Below are 19592 nucleotides of genomic sequence, written 5' to 3'. Positions count from 1 at the left end.
TTTTGTCAGGCTCTTCCTAACTGGTGTGTAATGATAGAATACTTTTTGTTTAGCTCCAGAGAAAGAGACACATTGGGAACGACATCGTGGCCATCATCTTCCAAGAAGAAAACACACCATTTGTCCCAGACATGATTGCCTCCAATTTCTTACATGCCTACATTGTTGTGCAGGTTGAGAGCCCAGGCACAGAGACTCCCTCCTACAAGGTAAGGAGTAGGCCTTGTTGGAGCCAGTCAAGACCCAAACGCCTCCCCACACTTTGTGGACTCTCGATATCAAAAGTCACTAGTTGTCAACAGTATTGGAGCTCCTTGAGTTGTCAGGTTTCTGGGATCTGGAGCTAGACTCTTGAAGGAAAGCACCTTTCCAGGTCATCCCACCCATTTTGCTGCTGCAGGCTCTAAGCATCTAACTTGAGGTTCCAGAAGCCCTGAATGCCATATTTGGAATGCAGCAATGTCAGGTTCTAGGATATGGCAGAGTGGGAGGTACGAGAGTGGAGAGGACACAGGAGAAGGGAGGGGTGGTAGCAAACAGAGGGAAGAAAGAGAAGGGGGAATGTTTCTGGTGAGAAGGACGAAGGGGGCATGGGTGTGGTAGATCCGGCCCTCTGGTCTGGTCATTCTGGACCAATGGGCGGTCTTAACTTGAAGACCTCAGGGAGGCAGGGATGCAAGACCCCTGTAAGTCTCCTGGCCAGGGGGTGATGGGGCAGATGGATTCATGGTCTTCACTAGTGGGGATGGGACAGACACAGAGCAATCCATTGTCCTGGCAGCCCTCATCTGCCCACTCCTGATGGCTACCTTCCTCCTGTCCACAAGAAATAATCCTGACCTTCTGGGTAGATGGAACACTATGTCATGGTGGTTCTAGGGGCATAGGACCTGAGGGAGAGAGGCTGAGGCAGGGTTTTTAAGGTGTCAGTCAGTTTCTGCACAACCCCACCCCCACCTGCAGGGATTGGCACCAACTGCTGTTGGTGCATTTTTCTGCCTTTCCTGGGAAGAGAGGCCAGAGATCACATTGTTAAAGGGCTCCCTGCTTCACAAAGTGTTGGGAACCACCATTCTCTGGGAGAGGAGAGATGAGCCTGTCATTGCTAATGGGAGACAATGAGGCCTGGAAATATTTCCTAGATAATAACTTAGGTCAGGGCTGATTCCTTGGGTTCACTGCCATCTTTGTAAGTATTAATTTTGGTATGTATGGTTATGTCACTCACACGTCAGTACAAACATAGATGTATTCAGTGCAAAATTCCCATCAAATTTTAAAGCCAAATGTGAGACTTAACAAAAAGAAAGGAAAGAAAAAGCTAGCAAAAAACAAATCCCTCTTGTTGTGCTGAGCTAATTTCCTTACGTGAGCGAGTTTGGGTTCCTCTGACATTGAGCAATCTTAGCTGAAAGGTTGGAGCAGTTGTGGTGTGGCCATTTCCTAGAAAGCTATGGAATCACCTGCTTTGACTGAAATGAGCATCCTTGTTGCAGCTGCTTGATGAATTTGTTGGTGAAAGTGAGTTTACTCCTTCAGTGTCCATTGTGCGCCAGGCATCATGCTGGGGGTGGGGAACCAGGAAGTGACGTGCAGAATTGGCCTACAGGTCCTGGCTGACCCCAGACAAGAGACGGAGGAGCCAGTGAGTGTAGTTCAGCCACTGGACAGTTCAAATAACCACTGGTTCTTTTAATAGCCTCCTGAGGTGGAAGAGCCGTGGAGAAGGAGCCCTGAAAGAAAGTCATCTGGATGTGGCTCATCTGTTGGTCTCTCATGGACATTTAGTATTTGCTTTTCATTCCTTATAGGAGATGGAGCTTAGATAACTGGCTTCTCTACTTTCTTTAAAAAATTTTTTTAAAGTTATAGTTGGACACAATACCTTTATTTTTATATGGTGCTCAGGATTAAACCCAGTGCCTCATGCATGCTAGGCAAGTGCTCTACTATTGAGCTACATCCCCAGTCCCTGGCTTCTCCACTTTCCCAAGAGCTTAGTGTAGAGGTGCATCCATACAGAGAACAATCAGAGATCCAGAAAGCACTACCCTTCCTCCAGCTTCAGTGCTAGAGATCTTCACCCAGTTTTCCTAGCCACAGGTTGGAGTCCAGGGCAAAGCACTGTCTTCAGACAGGTGCAGAGTTGCAGAGGAGCAGGGCCAAGTCCTCAGGACTTGGGATCTTGACCTTGTATTTCACCTGCCTGGCAGATGTCCTGGTGGGAATGGGGCCAGAGATACAGAGGGCAGGGAGAGAGACCAACCTTCCAAGGCACTTCCCAACATGTTGCCTGCCTGCACCCCAGCAGCAGCCTGGGTGATATGTGGACTGTGAGGGAGGCCTGGTTAGATTCCTTAGGGTGTCCAGGTGAAAGGGACCCTAGCTGACTCCTGAAGGTTTAGGGGCTACAACAAAGGACATGGGGATTTCCTCAGGGACTGAGCAATACCCAGGAGGCATAAGCAACAGGAAAGAAGAAGAGAGGGGGAAGAACAGAAGTGGAAATGTTCAGGTAAGGTTCCCCAATCAAAGTATTGGTAGGCTGGGGTTCTGGTTCTGGTCCTGCCTCTGACTGCTGTGTGACCTTGGATCAGTTCCTTTCCCTCTCTGGGCCTTGTATGAAATGAGGAAGTTGGACTAGGTCCCCTGTGAACTCCTTCCAGCACTCTCTCTTATTAGCTTGATGTTATAGAGAGAAGATTGAGTCTCAGAGCTTAGACCACTTAAGGCTGAGACCACAGAGTCAGGGAGCCATGGAGCTGAAATTCCTACCCAGGTCTATCTGTGAAGCCATCAGAGCTGGTAGGAAATTGGCTTCACAAATTCAGGTGTGCAAGAAGAGTCACATGGGATTATTTTTTAGGTAGGAATTTTAGTCCCCATTCCACCAGATTGGGAGGAAACTCCAGCTCAGCCATCAGTAGAACTCCTTCCTCTTCCTCTTTGGGGTCACCTCCCCCTTCCTGAAGTCCTGTGAAGGTTTCAGGAATCTTCTGTGGAGCAGACCACTGGGGAAGCTCTCCCCTTCCCATCCCAACACTTGTTGCTTAACAAGCTTAACTCCACAGCCCTCTGAGGCGACAGCCCACACCTGGGCAGGGACTTTGTCGGGTTTCGAGTGCTCAGATCCCCCGCCTTCCTGCTGCATCCTCTTGGCCTCCACACCCAAGCTCCTTCCGCTTTCCAGCCATGAAGATGCTCTTCCCCAGGGCACCTGCTGCTGCTGTGACCTCTGAGCCCTGGCTGAATTTAGAAACAGGAAGGGGAGGAGGGGCTCTGTTCAGGCAACTTCTGCTTTCAGAAGCAACATCCTCAAGAGGAGGGAACCACAGAGACCAGACTGCCTTGTTGGAATGGGGTCAGGAGGGGAACAGGCTGAGGATGGAAGTTGAAGGGTATCACCAGAAAGGCCCCTGTCCCCTGTGTTTCTGACCACTGTTGCAGTGGGCTTCTCTGTCAGGGAGACTCAGATGGATTTAGGCATGTCTGAAAATACCCTGTCAGCACCGACCACTCTGATGCAGGCCTGAGAAGGAAGCGGGGCTGGATGGGGTGGGGGCCTCTGGGCCTGCTTCTGTCCTTTGTCCCAGGTATCCCAGATGTCTGTAGCCCACTCCAAATTCTGACTCCGTGGGTGGAATTCTTGACTTGGGCCACCAGTGCATGGTGGGTGGTGGTAGGGAACTGTATTTGGTAGCTGGAGCTTGTCCAGAAATCATGTCAGTGAACACAGCATTTCCTGACTCTAGGCAGAGCAATTTGGGCTGTGCAGACAGACTTGAGCTTGGGGAGAGAAAGCCGGTATTGACCTACCCTCTCCACTTCCTCCCCTCTGGACTCTGGCAGGGCCTTTCCTTGGCTCGGCTCCGGGCTGCCTGCTCACCCGGTCTGGCAGGCTCTCTGCATCTGCCCTAGTTCACAGGCCAGAGGGGCTGGCAGTAGGCCAGGGTCTGCTCATGTCTGCTGAGGCAAAGGAGCAGGCAGTGTCCCGAGAGCCCTGTGCCTCTGGGGCTGAGAGCAGGTGAAACCAGGACACCTCCACTCAGAGCGGGTCAGGTAGGGGACCTGCCCTGAGCATGGGCACCCTTTATGCAGAGTACCCGAATACTCTTGCTCTGCAGTTAGATCTCACTGAGGCTGGCTTGAGCCTGATTGTCCCCCCACTCTCAGTTCTCATCCTGACCATGGAGATCTGTTAGGATAAGCGTCAGCCAGAATGGCTGACCCTGTGTATGGGGCCAGGGCTCCCAGACACTGGTCCACTGGCTATACAAAGGCTCCCAGGAACCCCAAGCTTCTCATATAATCTGATTTTACTTTTTAAACACTGGAAGTGAGTCTGAAGTATGGCTGGGTTTGAAGTATGGTGGGGAAGAACCCCAGACTGGATTAGGAGAGATCTAGAAACTTTGTTCCTCTCTGTGGCTAATCACCTGTGTGACTTTGTGGGACTCACCCATGTCTCTGGCTATCTGTTTCTTCATCAGGAAAACAGAGGTAATAACTCTCCCTGTGCTTTCTCCATGGGATGACCATCACAGTTGAATGAAGTAATGACACCTCCCAGACACTTGCACTGTGTTATAATCAGGGACCTTGCTGCTCCTCAGCCCTGTCAGTCATTCTGCCATACTTGCTTCTGGCACCCAGGAAGGCAGAGGAGAGGATGTGGATGGCTCCTCACTGTCCAGTCCCACCTCTAGGAACAATGACTCAAGGCCTGTGCTGGTGATGCTTATCGGGGCACTTTATTTGTATTCTGGGAAGGGGAGCGGGGAGAAGGTGAGTGGATTAGCTGTTAAGAAGTGGTGGCTCTGGGCTGGGGTTGTGGCTCAGTGGTAGAGAGCTTGCCTGGCACGTGTGAGGCACTGGGTTCAGTCCTCAGCACCATATAAAAATAAATAAAGTAAAGGCATTGTGTCCATCTGCAACTTAAAAAAAAAAAAAAAAGAAGTGGTGGCTCAGCAGGGCACAGTGGCGTGCACCTGTAATCCTAGCAGCTTGGGAGGCTAAGGCAGGAGGCTCAGCAACATGTCGAGGCCCTGAGCAACTTGGCAAGGCCCTGTCTCTAAATAAAAAATAAAAAAGGGCTGGGGATGTGACTCAGTGGTCGAGTACCCCTGGGTTCAATCCCTGATAACCACCCTGCACCCCCAAGAAAGCATGGCTCCCTGAAAGACAACTCTGATCTCTTCTCTCCTGGCCCACATGTGACTCTTTCATTCAGGTCTCTGTCACTGCACGGGAAGATGTGCCTGCCTTTGGCCCACCTTTGCCCAGCCCTCCTGTTTTCCAGAAGGTAGGACACTCTTCCACTCTTCTCACATTTAAGATTCTAGGTTTCCATACCTGTCTAGCAATGTTGGAATGGGCAGAATTTGGGCTGGAAACATTAGGGTGTCTACTTATCAGGGTGTTTGATACCAGGGTTGCCTGCCAGAGGAGGGATTTTAATTTTAATTTTTTATGGGTACATTATAATTATACATTGTGATATATTTGTACATGCATGTAACATAATTTGGCCATTATGATCCAGTACTTCTCTTGATCCCCATCCTCCACTCTTCTAGTGGTCTAATGAAGGGTTTTCATACCATGCTCCTGCCCAAGGAGCCTTGGGGGAGAATTGCCTCCACTGTGGAAGTACCCTATGGAGGGCTGCTGTCCCAGGACCAGCTGGTTTCCATAATGGCATATTAGCAGGTGGACCTGGCCTGGCTAGAAATGATCAAATGTCAGAGGGCCCCTTCTGGGACTGTTTCCAGACCCCCTTTTCTGCCTGCCTAAGACTATGACTGAAGCTTCTTTGGCAGTGACTGAGGGTGGGAGAGCTCTGGATCATCTTGTCTTTTCCAGGGCCCAGAGTTCAGGGAATTCCTGCTCACCAAGCTCACCAATGCCGAGAACGCTTGCTGCAAGTCGGACAAGTTTGCCAAGCTGGAGGTGAGAGCACAGTTTCTGAAGGTGTTCCTCCTGATCTGCTTTTAACCAGCTTCCCTTGGGGCTCTCATCTTGGGGTCTGTTCTCATCTTGGGGCTCTCATCATGGGGAGCATCTTTGCCCCTCTAAGCCCTTGACCCCGTGTTCATCATGGGACTGCTTTCTTCTTTTGGAAACTCCAGGTCTGTCAATCATTCACCCAACTTTTATTGAGTACTTACTATGTGCCAGGCCTTGTTCTATTCCCTGGAGTATAGGGATAAGCAAGACAGTTTCTGTCCTACAGAGCTCATAGGCTGGTGGGAGACAGTTTAATACAATGTGCCAGCCCTAGGCCATGAGGAGCCAGCACTGCTTAGAGGACAGTGACTTGGGAGGGGGGCACTGGGAGTGTGTTCAGGGAAGGCTCCCTGGAGTGGGTGGCTCCGGAGTCTCTGAATCTCAATATCCGATGACCATTTGCCAGGAGGCAAGAGTGGGGATTATTATTCCAGGCATGGGGAACGATGAGCAAAGGCCACACAGAGTCAAAGCACGGCTCCGGGAGGCAGCTCCTGGGAGTCTGCTATGGAACGAAAGAGACTTCATGGGGGGTGGAATGGGGGGCGCTCAGCTGCAGATGAGGTTGGGTTAGATCAAGAACTGTGAGCTAGAGGTGATGGGTGCTAGAAAGTTCTATGACACATTCTATTTTCATGTTAGAGGGACTGGTGAGAAGGACAGGCTGAAGGAACAGGAAAGGTGGTCAGTTAGATGCAATTAATAGGAGTCTAAGAGATGAGGAAGGCTCATACCCTATAGGAGGAAATGGTTCAGAGTCAGGGTCAGGAAGACATGAAGTCTTCCTGGAAGCATGGGTGGAGGGAAATGGAATTGTAGGGTCTCTCAGACCTTCAGCTGTGTGGTAGACTTGGGGGTGACTGGGAGACTGTTCTGTTAGGATCCGCTGCTCTGGGGTGCCTATCAAGGCAGGTTACTGAAAGGGCCATCTGTGCGAATGCGCCCCCTGGAGGCTGCACGCATAGCCCTGGTGTGAATATCTGGCTGGAGAAGAGCCATGGGCAGGTGGGTTCATGAATGTGCGGCTTGGGTAGATATCTGGGTGGGGAGTCACCAGAGAGAACTGTGGAAGTAGTGGGATGACCCAGGGAGAAAGGGGCAAAGCAATGAGATCAGGGGGCTGAGCCCAGAGCATTTGCTGTCACAGCAGTGATTGTGAGCATGGAGCCCAGCCTGGCTGCAGGTCCACACTGGCTGGGATGCAATGGCACCGTAACAGTCCTCAGGCTGGGTGTGTGTAACCCACAAAGAGAGGGCACACCTTTGTTGTCAGCCCCAAATCCTCCATCCTCACCCTCTTCCCTCCTAGGACCGGACAAGGGCTGCCCTCCTGGACAACCTTCATGATGAACTCCATGCTCACACACAGGCCATGCTAGGACTGGGCCCAGAGGAGGACAAGTTTGAGAATGGAGGCCACGGAGGATTCCTGGAGTCTTTTAAGGTATGGAAACAGAGGTAATTGGGGGTTACTATGCCAGAGAGGGTGAGTCAAAGAAAGGAAGTGATCTATTGTCATAAAGATTTTAGCCCTAAAGCCCTAGGGCCAGCTAGAAGAGACAGGACCAGTGGGGGCATCCTAGGTGTTTACACAGAGCAGTGATATCAGGAGCGTGAGAGGTCAGAGTTAGCCAACAGTGTCTCCAACATCTTCTCCACCCTCCATTGGCCTGGATCATCTTCTCCTGGCCCAGGAATCCGATAAGCAGGGACAGGTAGAGAGCAATTGGAGAGGAGCCAGTGGAAACCAAGAATATTCCTAATTTCATCTGTTTCCCTTTGGGATCAGGGTGTCCAGGGCAGGACGGGAGAAGCAAGTGTACAAACACAAACCTTAGGGGTCTCCTGCAGCTGGTGTGGGGTGCTGCAGTGATTCTTTCCAACTGGCAAGGCCCTGGGGACCTGGCTGGGCTGGTGGGCTGGAGATATAGGCAAGTCCCTTTGGATCTGCAAAGTGAAGAACTTTTAACCAGAACAAGCTGCTAAAGGAAGCAGTGAGCTCCCTGTCCCTGAACATATTCAAGTGGAGCCTGTATAGCCACAGAACTGGCATGTGGGCAGACAAGGCTCATCATGTTTTAGATGAGCCCTTGTTGGTCCACACGGCAACACAGCCAACGTCTGATTTGAGCCTGGCTGTAATCCTGTGTGGTTAGCTGGATGGTTTCCTATTATTTCTACTAACACACATGGGGATAGACTGAGAGAGGCCACAGAGTAGATCCTTGTTTCAACTAGGTTTTCACAATCTCAGGTCAAGGTCCTTCTGGCTTGCCCATTGGAGAGTGGTTCATAAAGCTTCTATTTTGGGGGAAGTATGTGTAGGTTAGGGTTAGACTTTCCTGCTTTCAAATCTTAGCTGTGCATGGTCTTGGGTGAGATCTTTAAAGTTTCTGAGCTATAGTTTACTTGTTAATGATACAGGGATGATAAATCAGGCCACCATCACAGAGTTGTTATAAGAATTCATAGAAATAGGGCTGGGGATATAGCTCAGTTGGTAGAGTGCTTGCCTCAAATGCACAAGGCCCTGGGTTCAATCCCCAGCACTGTGAAAAAAAAAAAAAAAAAAAAAAAAAGAATTCATAGAAATAATGGCTGGGAAGTGCATATTGACTACAACACTGTAAATGCTCAAGTGTGAGTTGTTATTATTATATGAAGTTAAAGCTTAATACACATTATCCTATCTTAAAGCTCCAACTGCCCTCTGTGTTCTGTAGGGAAAACTATTATTGTGGATATAGTAATTTTGGTATAATAATTTAGACCCAATTTTAATAATTACAGGTATAATTTTACATATGAGAAAACTAAGACTCAAAGAGACTAAATAATTTGTCCCAGTCACCTGGAGACAGAGTTGAATTCAGGTCTCCCAGATTCCAAAGCCTTGTGTTCTTAACAGCTATGTGATACTCCCTCCCAGTTTCCAACCATTAAGATTCCACCCACACTGGCCTGGGCCTGGGCAGGTGTGGGGTCAGTCCCTCACTGGCTGAACCATGGAGAGCAGGGCATGGCTCTGCTGGTCAGCAGCAGTCAGCTGCTGAGATTCCTCATGAGGGTGGGGGAAGAAGCCAAGTTGCTTGCCCAGGCTGGTGGAAGATTCCTGGGGCATCTGCTTTAGTCCTGATGGACAGTGGCAGCCAGGGCAAAATACGGGAAATTGTGGGGATCAAGATGTAAGAGGAATGAGGGAGAAGAGGAACAGGGAGAGAGAGAGGAACAGGAAAAGGAAAGAGAGAGCTGGGTTGGATAGCCTAGCTGAGGGAGGGCTGAATGTGAGACCAGATAATAGGAAAATGAGCTTGAATCTGGAAAGGCAGATAAGCAGGACCATTTAGAGGTTTTCTAAGGCTTTGGACTCTTCTGGAAGCTCTGCCTTCCTTCATATCAAGCATGTCAAAATGGTCCATATCACACAGTATGTTAGCTTTCTATCACTGTGACAAAATACCTGAGAAAATCAACTTAAAGGAGAAAAAATTTATTTTGGTTCATAGTTTTCAGAGATTTCAACCCACAGTCATTTGGCTCTGTTGGTTCAGAGCCAGTGGTGAGGTGGGCATGGAGGAGCAAAACCGCTCACCTCATGGCAGTCAGGAAGCAGGGTGGGAGGGTGGGGTGTGGTGGAGAGAAAGGAGAGAGGCAGGGGACAAGATATACCCTTCTAGGGCATTGCAGGCCCCTAGTGATCTACTTCCTGGAACTGAGCCCCATCTTCTACAGTTTCCACCAACTCCCATAGTTCATTTAATTATGAACCCATGCATGGATTAATTCACTGATGAGATCAGAATCCTTATGATCCCATCACTTCCTCTAAAACCCCACCTCTGATCATTGCCACGTTGGGGACCAAGCCCTCAGTACACGAGCCTTTGGGGGACATTCCAGATCAAAACACACAGTAAGTGTAATTTACGCAGGGCTAACAGAGTTGAGCTGTGGCTGACTAGCTAACATAATGTTGTATTTTGCACACATTCAATGAAACATTTGTCACTTTATGTTTTGCAAGATTCTTTTTCTATATTAGAGTTAACAATCGTTTATTCTTTTTTTTTATTGTAAACAAATGGGATACATGTTGTTTCTCTGTTTGTACATAGAGTAAAGGCATACCATTTGTGTAATCATAAATTTACATAGGGTAATGTTGGTTGATTCATTCTGTTATTTTTTCCCTTCCCCCCACCCCTCCCATCCCTCTTTCCCCTCTATACAGTCCTTCCTTCCCCCATTCTTGCCCCCCTCCCTAACCCTAACTCTAACCCTAAAACTAACCCCTCCCACGCCCCATTACGTATCATCATCCACTTATCAGCAAGATCATTCTTCCTTTGGTTTTTTGAGATTGGCTTATCTCACTTAGCATGATATTCTCCAATTTCATCCATTTGCCTGCAAATGCCATAATTTTATCATTATTTATGGCTGAGTAATATTCCATTGTATATATATATGCCACAGTTTCTTTATCCATTCATCAACTGAAGGGCATCTAGGTTGGTTCCACAATCTGGCTTTGGTGAATTGAGCAGCAATGAACATTGATGTGGCTGTATCTCTGTAGTATGCTGATTGTAAGACTTTTGGGTATAGGCCAAGGAGTGGGATAGCTGGGGCAAATGGTAGTTCCATTCCAAGTTTTCTAAGGAATCTCCATACTGCTTTCCAGAGTGGCTGCACTAATTTGCAACCCCACCAGCAATGTATGAGTGTACCTTTTTCCCCACATCCTCGCCAACACCTATTGTTGCTTGTATTCTTGATAATCGCCATTCTAATTGGGGTGAGATGGAATCTTAGGGTAGTTTTGATTTGCATTTCTCTTATTACTAGAGATGTTGAACATTTTTCCATATGTTTGTTGATTGCTTGTAGGTCTTCTTCTGTGAAGTGTCTGTTCATTTCCTTAGACCATTTGTCTATTGGGTTATTTGTAGTCTTGGTGTTGAGTTTTTTGAGTTCTTTATAGATTCTGGAGATTAGTGCTCTATCTGAAGTATGATTGGCAAAGATTTTCTCCTATTCTGTAGGCTCTTTCTTCGCATTGCTGATAGTTTCCTTTGCTGAGAGAAAGCTTTTTAGTTTGAATCTATCCCAGTTATTGATTCTTGCTTTTATTTCTTGTGCTATGGGAGTCCTGTTGAGGAAGTCTGGTCCTAAGCCGACATGTTGAAGCTCTGGACCTACTTTTTCTTCTATAAGATGCAGGGTCTCTGGTCTGATTCCGAGATCCTTAATCCATTTTGAGTTTAGTTTCGTGCACAGTGAGAGATATGGGTGTAGTTTCATTCTGTTGCATATGGATTTCCAATTTTCCTAGCACCATTTGTTGAAGAGGCTATCTTTTCTCCATTGCATATTTTTGGCACCTTTGTCTAGTATGAGAAAATTATTTGTGTCCGTGTCCTCTATTCTGTACCATTGATCCACCTTTCTATTTTGGTACCAATACCATGCCGTTTTTGTTACTATTGCTTTGTAGTATAGTTGAAGTTCTGGTATTGCAATACCCCCTGCTTCATTTTTCCTGCAAAGGATTGCTTTAACTATTCTGGGTTTCTTATTCTTCCAGATGAATTTTATGATTGCTTATTCTATTTCTGTAAGGCACGTCGTTGGGATTTTAATTGGAATTGCATTGAATCTGTATAGCACTTTTGGTAGTATGGCCATTTTGACAATATTAATTCTGCCTATCCAGGAACATGGGAGATCTTTCCATTTTCTAAGGTGTTCTTTAATTTCTTTCTTTAGTGTTCTGTAGTTCTCATTGTAGAGGTCTTTCACCTCTTTTGTGAGATTGATTCCCAAGTATTTTATTTTTTTCAAGGCTATTGTGAATGGGGTAGTTTTCCTAACTTCTCTTTCTGAAGATTCATCACTTAGGTATAAAAATGCATTAGATTTATGAGCATTGATCTTATATCCCGTTACTTTACTAAATTCACTTATGAGTTCTAAGAGTTTTCTGGTGGAATTTCCTGGTTCCTCTAAGTATATAATCATATCATCAGCAAATAGGGATAGTTTGAGTTCTTCTTTTCCTATTTGTATCCCTTTAATTTCTTTGGTCTGTCTAATTGCTCTGGCTAGAGTTTCAAGGACGATATTGAATAGGAGTGGTGAAAGAGGGCATCCCTGCCTTGTTCCAGATTTTAGGGGGAATGCTTTCAGTTTTTCACCATTTAGAATGATATTAGCCGTGGGCTTAGCGTAGATGGCCTTTACAATGTTAAGGAACGTTCCCACTATCCCTATTTTTTCTAGTGTTTTGAGCATGAAGGGGTGCTGTATTTTATCAAATGCTTTTTCTGCATCTATTGAAATAATCATATGATTCTTGACTTTAAGTCTATTGATATGGTGAATGACATTTATTGATTTCCTGATGTTGAACCAACCTTGCATCCCTGGGATGAAACCCACTTGATCATGGTGCACTATCTTTTTAATATGTTTTTGTATGCGATTTGCTAAAATTTTGTTGAGAATTTTTGCGTGGATGTTCATTAAGGATATTGGTCTAAAATTTTCTTTCCTCGATGTGTCTCTGTCTGGTTTAGGTATCAGGGTGATATTGGCTTCATAGAATGAGTTTGGGAGGGTTCCCTCCTCTTCTATTTCATGGAATACTTTGAAAAGTATTGGAATGAGCTCTTCTTTAAAGGTTTTGTAGAACTCGGCTGAGAACCCATCAGGTCCTGGACTTTTCTTTGTTGGTAGGTTTTTGATGACTTCTTCTATTTCATTACTTGAAATTGGTCTATTTAAATTGTGTATGTCCTCCTCGTTTAGTTTAGGCAATTCATATGTCTCTAGAAACTTGTTGATGCCTTCGAGGTTTTCTGTTTTGTTGGAATATAGATTTTCAAAATAGCTTCTAATTATGTTTTGTATTTCAGTCGTGTCTGTTGTGATATTTCCTTGTTCATTCCGAATTTTGGTGATTTGGGTTTTCTCTCGTCTTCTCTTTGTTAGTGTGGCTAAAGGTTTATCAATTTTGTTTATTTTTTCAAAGAACCAACTATTTGTTTTGTCAATTTTTTGTATTGTTTCTTTTGTTTCAATTTCATTGATTTCAGCTCTGAGTTTAACTGTTTCCTGTCTTCTACTACTTTTGGTGTTGTTCTGTTCTTCTTTTTCTAGGGCTTTGAGCTGTAGCGTTAGGTCGTTTATTTGTTGAGTTTTACTTCTTTTATTGAATGTGCTCCATGAAATAAATTTTCCTCTAAGTACTGCTTTCATAGTGTCCCAGAGATTTTGATGATGTTTCTTTGTTCTCATTTACCTCTAAGAATTTTTTAATTTCCTTCCTAATATCTTCTGTTATCCATTCATCATATAATAGCATATTGTTTAATCTCCAGGTGTTGGGGTAATTTCTGTTTTTTACTCTTTCATTTATTTCTAATTTCAATCCATTATGATCTGATAGAATACAAGGAAGTGTCTCTATCTTCTTGTGTTTGCTAACATTAGCTTTGTGGCATAATATGTGGTCTATTTTAGAGAAGGATCCATGTGCTGCTGAGAAGAAAGTGTATTCACTCTTCGTTGGATGGTATATTCTATAAATGTCTGTTAAGTCTAAATTATTGATTGTGTTATTGAGTTCTATGGTTTCTTTGTTTAATTTTTGTTTGGAAGATCTGTCCAGTGGTGAGAGAGGCGTGTTAAAATCACCTAGTATTATTGTATTATGGTCTATTTGGTTTCTGAGATTCAGAAGGATTTGTTTGACATACATGGGTGAGCCACTGTTTGGGGCATAGATATTTATGATTGTTATGTCTTGCTGATTTATGCTTCCCTTAAGCAGTATGAAATGTCCTTCTTTATCCCTTCTGACTAACTTTGGCTTGAAGTCCACATTATCTGAAATGAGGATGGATACCCCAGCTTTTTTGCTGGGTCCATGTGCATGGTATGTTTTTCCCCATCCTTTCACCTTTAGTCTATGGGTATCTGTTTCTAAGAGATGAGTCTCTTGCAGGCAACATATTGTTGGATCTTTCTTTTTTATCCACTCTGCCAGTCTATGTCTTTTGATTGATGAATTCAGGCCATTAATATTCAGGGTTATAATTGAGATATGATTTGTATTCCCGGTCATTTGACTCATTTTATTCATTTATTTGTTTATTTTTGACACGACTTGGTTCCTCTTTATTTGAGAGTTCCTTTAGGATAGCTCCTCCCTTTGCTGATTTGCTTCTTTGTTTTTCATCTCTTCCTCATGGAATATTTTGCTGAAAATGTTCTGTAATGCTGGCTTTCTTTTTGTATATTCTTTTAGCTTTTGTTTATCATGGAAGGATTTTATTTCATCGTCAAATCTGAAGGTAAGTTTTACTGGGTATAAGATTCTTGGTTGGCATCCATTTTCTTTTAGGACTTGAAAAATGTTGTTCCAGGCCCTTCTAGCTTTTAGGGTCTGGATTGAAAAATCTGCTGATATCTGTATTGGTTTCCCCCTGAATGTAATTTGGTTCTTTTCTCTCACAGCCTTTAAAATTCTGTCTTTATTTTGAATGTTAGGTATTTTCATTATAATGTGCCTTGGTGTGGGTCTGTTGTAATTTTGTGTATTTGGAGTCCTATAAGCCTCTTGAACTTGATTTTCAATTTCATTCTTCAGATTTGGAAAATTTTCTGAAATTATTTCATTGAATAGATTGTTCATTCCTTTGGTTTGTTTCTCTAAGCCTTCCTCAATCCCAATAATTCTCAAATTTGGCCTTTTCATGATATCCCATAGTTCTTGTAGATTCTGTTCATGATTTCTTACCATCTTCTCTGTTTGGTCAACTTTGTTTTAAATGTTAAATATTTTGTCTTCAATATCTGAGGTTCTGTCTTCCAGGTGTTCTATCCTATTGGTTGTGCTTTCTATGGAGTTCTTAATTTGGTTTATTGTTTCCTTCATTTCAAGGATTTCTGCTTGGTTTTTTTTGATATCTCTAACTCTTTATTGAAATGGTCTTTTGCTTCCTGTATTTGCTCTTTTAGCTGTCGATTGGTGCGTTCATTCAATGCCTGCATTTGCTCTTTCATTTCATCGTTTGCTTCCCTTATGTTAATTATGTACATTCTGAACTCCCTTTCTGACATTTCTTCTACCATGCTGTCATTGGATTTTATTGATGTAATATCCAGATTTGTTTGAGGCATTTTCTTCCCTTGTTTTCTCATGTTGTTCAGGTATCAGTGGACTGCTGAGATGTCGCAGATTTCCTCTATTGACTTATAATGTCCCTGAAGATTGCTAGTGTATCCCCTCTTATCCTTCAGTAGCCTGAAGTCTTGGAGGAAGTTGATAATGCGGTGCTCCCCAAGGAAGCTGCCTCTCTAGGGGTGGTGGTCTTCAGGTGGGGTATATTCCCTGCTAGTGGGCAGAGGTGCCTCCACTTGTTGACCAATGGTCATCCAAAGGGGAACTAGGCTTCGGGCTGAGGTAAGGCCTGTTTGGGCCTGTATCTCTGGTTTTACCGTCCTTGTGGGAAAACCTCACCCGGCGGGGAAGATTCACCCGGTGGGGAGGTCTCGCTGGTCAGTTCCCCTCCTAGAGGTTCCCCTCAGTCCACAATTACCACCTGGGCAGGGCAGCCTTCCCAGGCAATGTTCCCAGGGGCCCGGACCTACCTCCTGGGACTGGGAGCCTCACCCTTCGCAGACGAGTCTCCTTTGGCTGCCTCTCCTCAGAGAATCTGCCGGCAGTCCTGGAACCTTTGCTCCGCCCCTCAGCTTGTCTCTGCAGCTCTTCCACCAAAAAGCCGCATAGGACCTGGGACCCTGTTCTGCACCTAATCGCCTGCCTATGCAGGCCGTCCCCTGGGCAGCCGCCGAAGCCCGGCAGTTTACTCTGAAACCAAGCGCTGTGCTGAGCAGCTTTCTCTGCAAAGTTCCCAGTGGTCCGTGTTTACCACTCCAGCGGGGGGAGGGGTGTCTCGCCGAGCAACTCTACTTCATAAAGTTCCTCGCGTTCCGGGGGGCTACCGCCCCATCCGGGACACCTCCCCAATGGGAGAGACTCACCCAGCGGCTTTGAGTTGGTCCCAAGTCACTCACTATCTCCTCTTTTGAATCCTGAGTCCTGGAGCAACATGAAATGCAGCCGCCCTCTAGTCCGCCATCTTGAAAACCTCCAATTGTTTATTCTTGATTCAAGTATTTTTATAATCTGTAGAAGCTTGTAGGTTGTGGACACTGCCCATGGCATCCAGTGAATGAGATGACCCAGTAGCTAAATACAGAGGGTAGGTCTATAGGACAGTGGCCTGAGGAGACCATTTTGTCCAGTCCTCTGCCTCTGACAGGAGTAGCAGTTGGCCTCTGTTTGACTCCAGAGCATTTGGCATATTTCTAAAGGGGTTTCCAAGAGAGGAGCTACTTCAGAACTTTATTATTTCTTGTCTTTGAGTCAATAATGAAGGGAATTCTCTTTTCAACCCCAAATCTTTGCAACTGAAGTTTGAGAACACCCATTTCTCCATTCTGCTTGTCTCTGCAGTTGCACTGTGGGGTTAGAGGGGGACTGTCACAATCAGTCACAGAGTAAGCTTTAGAGCTCAGTTGATAGTGATCAGTTTTTTTCTCCCCTCACCTGGAGAACACATATTCTCTAGCCCTGTTCCTTTCAATCTCTCACTCTTATCTCCCCACATGGAGAGGCCTGAGCTGGCCAGGTTCTCGTTCAGCTCGGGAAAATGTCTCTAGTTTTGCTTTTTTTTTCTGTCATGGGTGCATTAAGCAGAGCTATGGTGTTAGAATTATTGGTATTCCTCATCTAGTTCCCTTTGACATCCACGGGATCCCTCTTGAATGAAGTGGTGCCTGAAAATGATTCTGGGAAGAAAACTCGGATGTTAAATCTTCCTGTCAAAGACCTCATCTTACAGGTAGATATAATGCGATTGAGAAATAGGAACATAATTGAGAAAATTCAGGGCCGAAAGCTTTCTTGATCATTTATCCTTTCACCTCTCCTGAGGCTGCTCTTCCTGCACCTTAAAGGGCCTTGGCCTTATCTGGGCTTCAAGAAGTGGACTCACCATGACCCTGGGTTGTGCTGCCTGGCACCTTGTGGCAGGTGGAGTGGTTCTTTACATCTCGCTTCATTTGCCTTGGCTATTATTAAAGCTTTTCCTCCACAAGACTCAGATGTGTTGGTTTATGGACCTCTAGACCTGCTTTTCAAACTGAGCTGCCTAGAGGTATTGTCAGGACCCTGCCAGTTCTACCGACCCTTTCAAAGTCTCCATTTTCACTTAGATTATAACATTAAGATGCGAAAATTTCCAGTGACAAAGACTAAACTTTTGCAGTGATGATTCACAATTAAAAGATGTTTCTACAGAATGAGACAGGGAACATAGTCAGCTGTATTACACATGCAGCCTGTGGGGGTCTGTGGACAGATTCTTGGGAGTCTTGCAAGAACATTTTTTCTTTATAAAAAAATACTGTACATCAGTCACCTTTGAAAGATATCGATCTCCAGAGTATTGTTCTCAAATGCCATTCTCAGCCCATGCCAGCTATTGACAAAGGTTTTGATTGGTCTATAATGAAATAAGAAGAAAGTGATGATGCTTGATGTATTCATGTGACATGAGCATAAATCATGTGTGTGTCACGTTTGGAGAAACACTGAATGGGCCCAGCCCTCCACTGACCTCATTGTATAGAAGCAAAGGATAAGGGAGGACAGAACTGGAACCACTGCAAGCTGGAAGTTGCCAGGTTAATTTCTCCCAGCCTTTGAGGGACTGTGATTGTTATTGAATGGGTCTGACCTGACCCCTAGTGGCAGGAGAGGCCACACATATTTCTGGCCATATCTCTATGGGGTCCAGGCAGTACCAGTAATGGTAGATGGAGCCTAGAAGAGCCCAGGCAGAATCCCCAACCTTTGGCATCTCTACCCCATTCTTTTCCTCACAAGACAGGAAGTTGTAGAGTCAGGATGGTTCCACTGCCTTTGGGGGGGTCCAGTAAGAGAGAGCTCAGGTCTTGCAAGTGGCCCTGCTCAGCTCATGGCTTAGAACCACATCTGTGTGAGGAGACCTGTGAGCTTCTGTTCTGTTCCTACCCTGCTAGAGGAACAGAAAGCCCTGTGCCAGACCTAAGAGCACTCCCCAGTTGGAGCCATCTCAGCAGGCAGGAAATTAGCATCTTTGTTTCCAGGGACTCTGCCTCTGTTACTTGTCTGGTTCTGATACTTGCATCCCCCTTGGTGCTCATTTCCTTGATTTTTGCTCCTTGAGTTGAGTTTGTTAAATGGAAGCAATTCATAAAATCCACTTGTAAGGAGATGAGCACTATGGTTGGCAGGGAAGGAAATTGCTTCCTCTGTGAAGCTAACTGGTGCTCAAGCTCGTGGCTAAGATCAAGTGACATGTATGGGCAACCAGAAAGCAATGCCATCTCTCTAATCTCACTCCCCCAAAGATGAGCAGGGAGGTGAATGAGGGCTGGGATATCATAGTGACCTAGGGAACTTGATGGAACTGGAGATGATTAGCTAGGAGGACAGCAGTCTGGGGACAGCAGGGGACAATCATGTGAAATAATCCAATAGACTGGTCCGAGACCCTAAGCTCTAGGAATATATGTAAGACTTCAGCTTGGCACTTTCCAAAGGTCAGGCCATTCACCACTAGGACAGGCAGCCTTGGAGGCACTGAGCAGCCAGCCCTGGAAGATGCCAGTGCAGGGTACATGAGCTTTGCTGGGGCGGGATGAGGGGCCAAGCTGGAGACAGTCCTCATGGTCCCTGGAGACCTCCCAAAGCCATGCAAAGGCGTCATGCGCCTGTCCTCTCTCCTGCCTTCCTCTTTTCATAGTTGCCACCCTCTTTTCTCTTCTTCCCCTTTCTTGGACTCTTCTGTCCAGTTTGAGAAGGCCAGCATGTTGATCCAGTTGACCATTAGATTGAAATGTGAAGTTCTTTAGATCAGATCCCTGAGCAGTTTCATCCAAATCAAGTATTATTTTAGGGCTTGGAGGTAAACCATCACCTCCCTCTCACTAAGATTGGGGCAGGAGAGCTGACCCTGAGTGTCAGGTCTTATGCCAGGCTTGGGCACACACCATCTCTTGCTGTCCTTGTGATAGCTCCTCCTGGAGGGCCCATTGCCATGTTGTATCAAGAAAGCATCTCAGAGAGGTGCACACGCAGAGCAAAGGGAGGGCCAGGTCCCAGCCCCTTCCCATCACTGCAGCAGCAGACCGTCACCCTGCCCACCCATCAGCCCATCCTCTCCTCAGACTTACCTCTCTGATTGACAGTAGCATCAGGGACAATTGAGGAGACTGTGTCCTCCTGACAGAAGCCTCTGAGATTTTTTTTTTTTTTTTTTGTGGTGGGGAGGGAGTGCCCTGAAACCTCCTGATTTCTACTCATCCTTAGTTCATCAGCCAGTTGAATTATTTTTCAGTCTGGAAGCCTGGGGTCCTGGCTCCATCTTTTACCTGTTGCATGGCCTTGGGCATATTCGCTTTTCCAAACCTTTTCTGTTTAGCCAGTACCTGCCCTCCCTGCACCTTAGCACTGTAAGAGTTCAATAAGA

The 19592-nt window shown here is 45.8% G+C and overlaps 1 protein-coding gene across 6 annotated transcripts in view; it reads left to right on the top strand.

Moving 5' to 3' along the window:
- The window catches only part of Rap1gap2 (RAP1 GTPase activating protein 2), a 236800-nt gene that overhangs the window by 198968 nt on the left and 18240 nt on the right, over nt 1-19592 (top strand). For all 6 annotated transcript variants that reach the window (XM_047543935.1, XM_047543930.1, XM_047543933.1 and 3 more), the window contains 4 exons: nt 54-209; nt 5231-5302; nt 5863-5949; nt 7316-7450. In XM_047543935.1, coding sequence (XP_047399891.1) covers nt 54-209; nt 5231-5302; nt 5863-5949; nt 7316-7450 — 450 coding nt within the window. The remainder of the gene's footprint in view (nt 1-53; nt 210-5230; nt 5303-5862; nt 5950-7315; nt 7451-19592) is intronic.

The sequence above is a fragment of the Sciurus carolinensis genome, chromosome 3 (genome assembly GCF_902686445.1).
Source record: "Sciurus carolinensis chromosome 3, mSciCar1.2, whole genome shotgun sequence".
Lineage (NCBI taxonomy): Eukaryota > Metazoa > Chordata > Mammalia > Rodentia > Sciuridae > Sciurus > Sciurus carolinensis.
The sequence above is the reverse complement of the archived record's forward strand: the minus strand, read 5'-3'. Positions and strand labels throughout refer to the sequence as shown.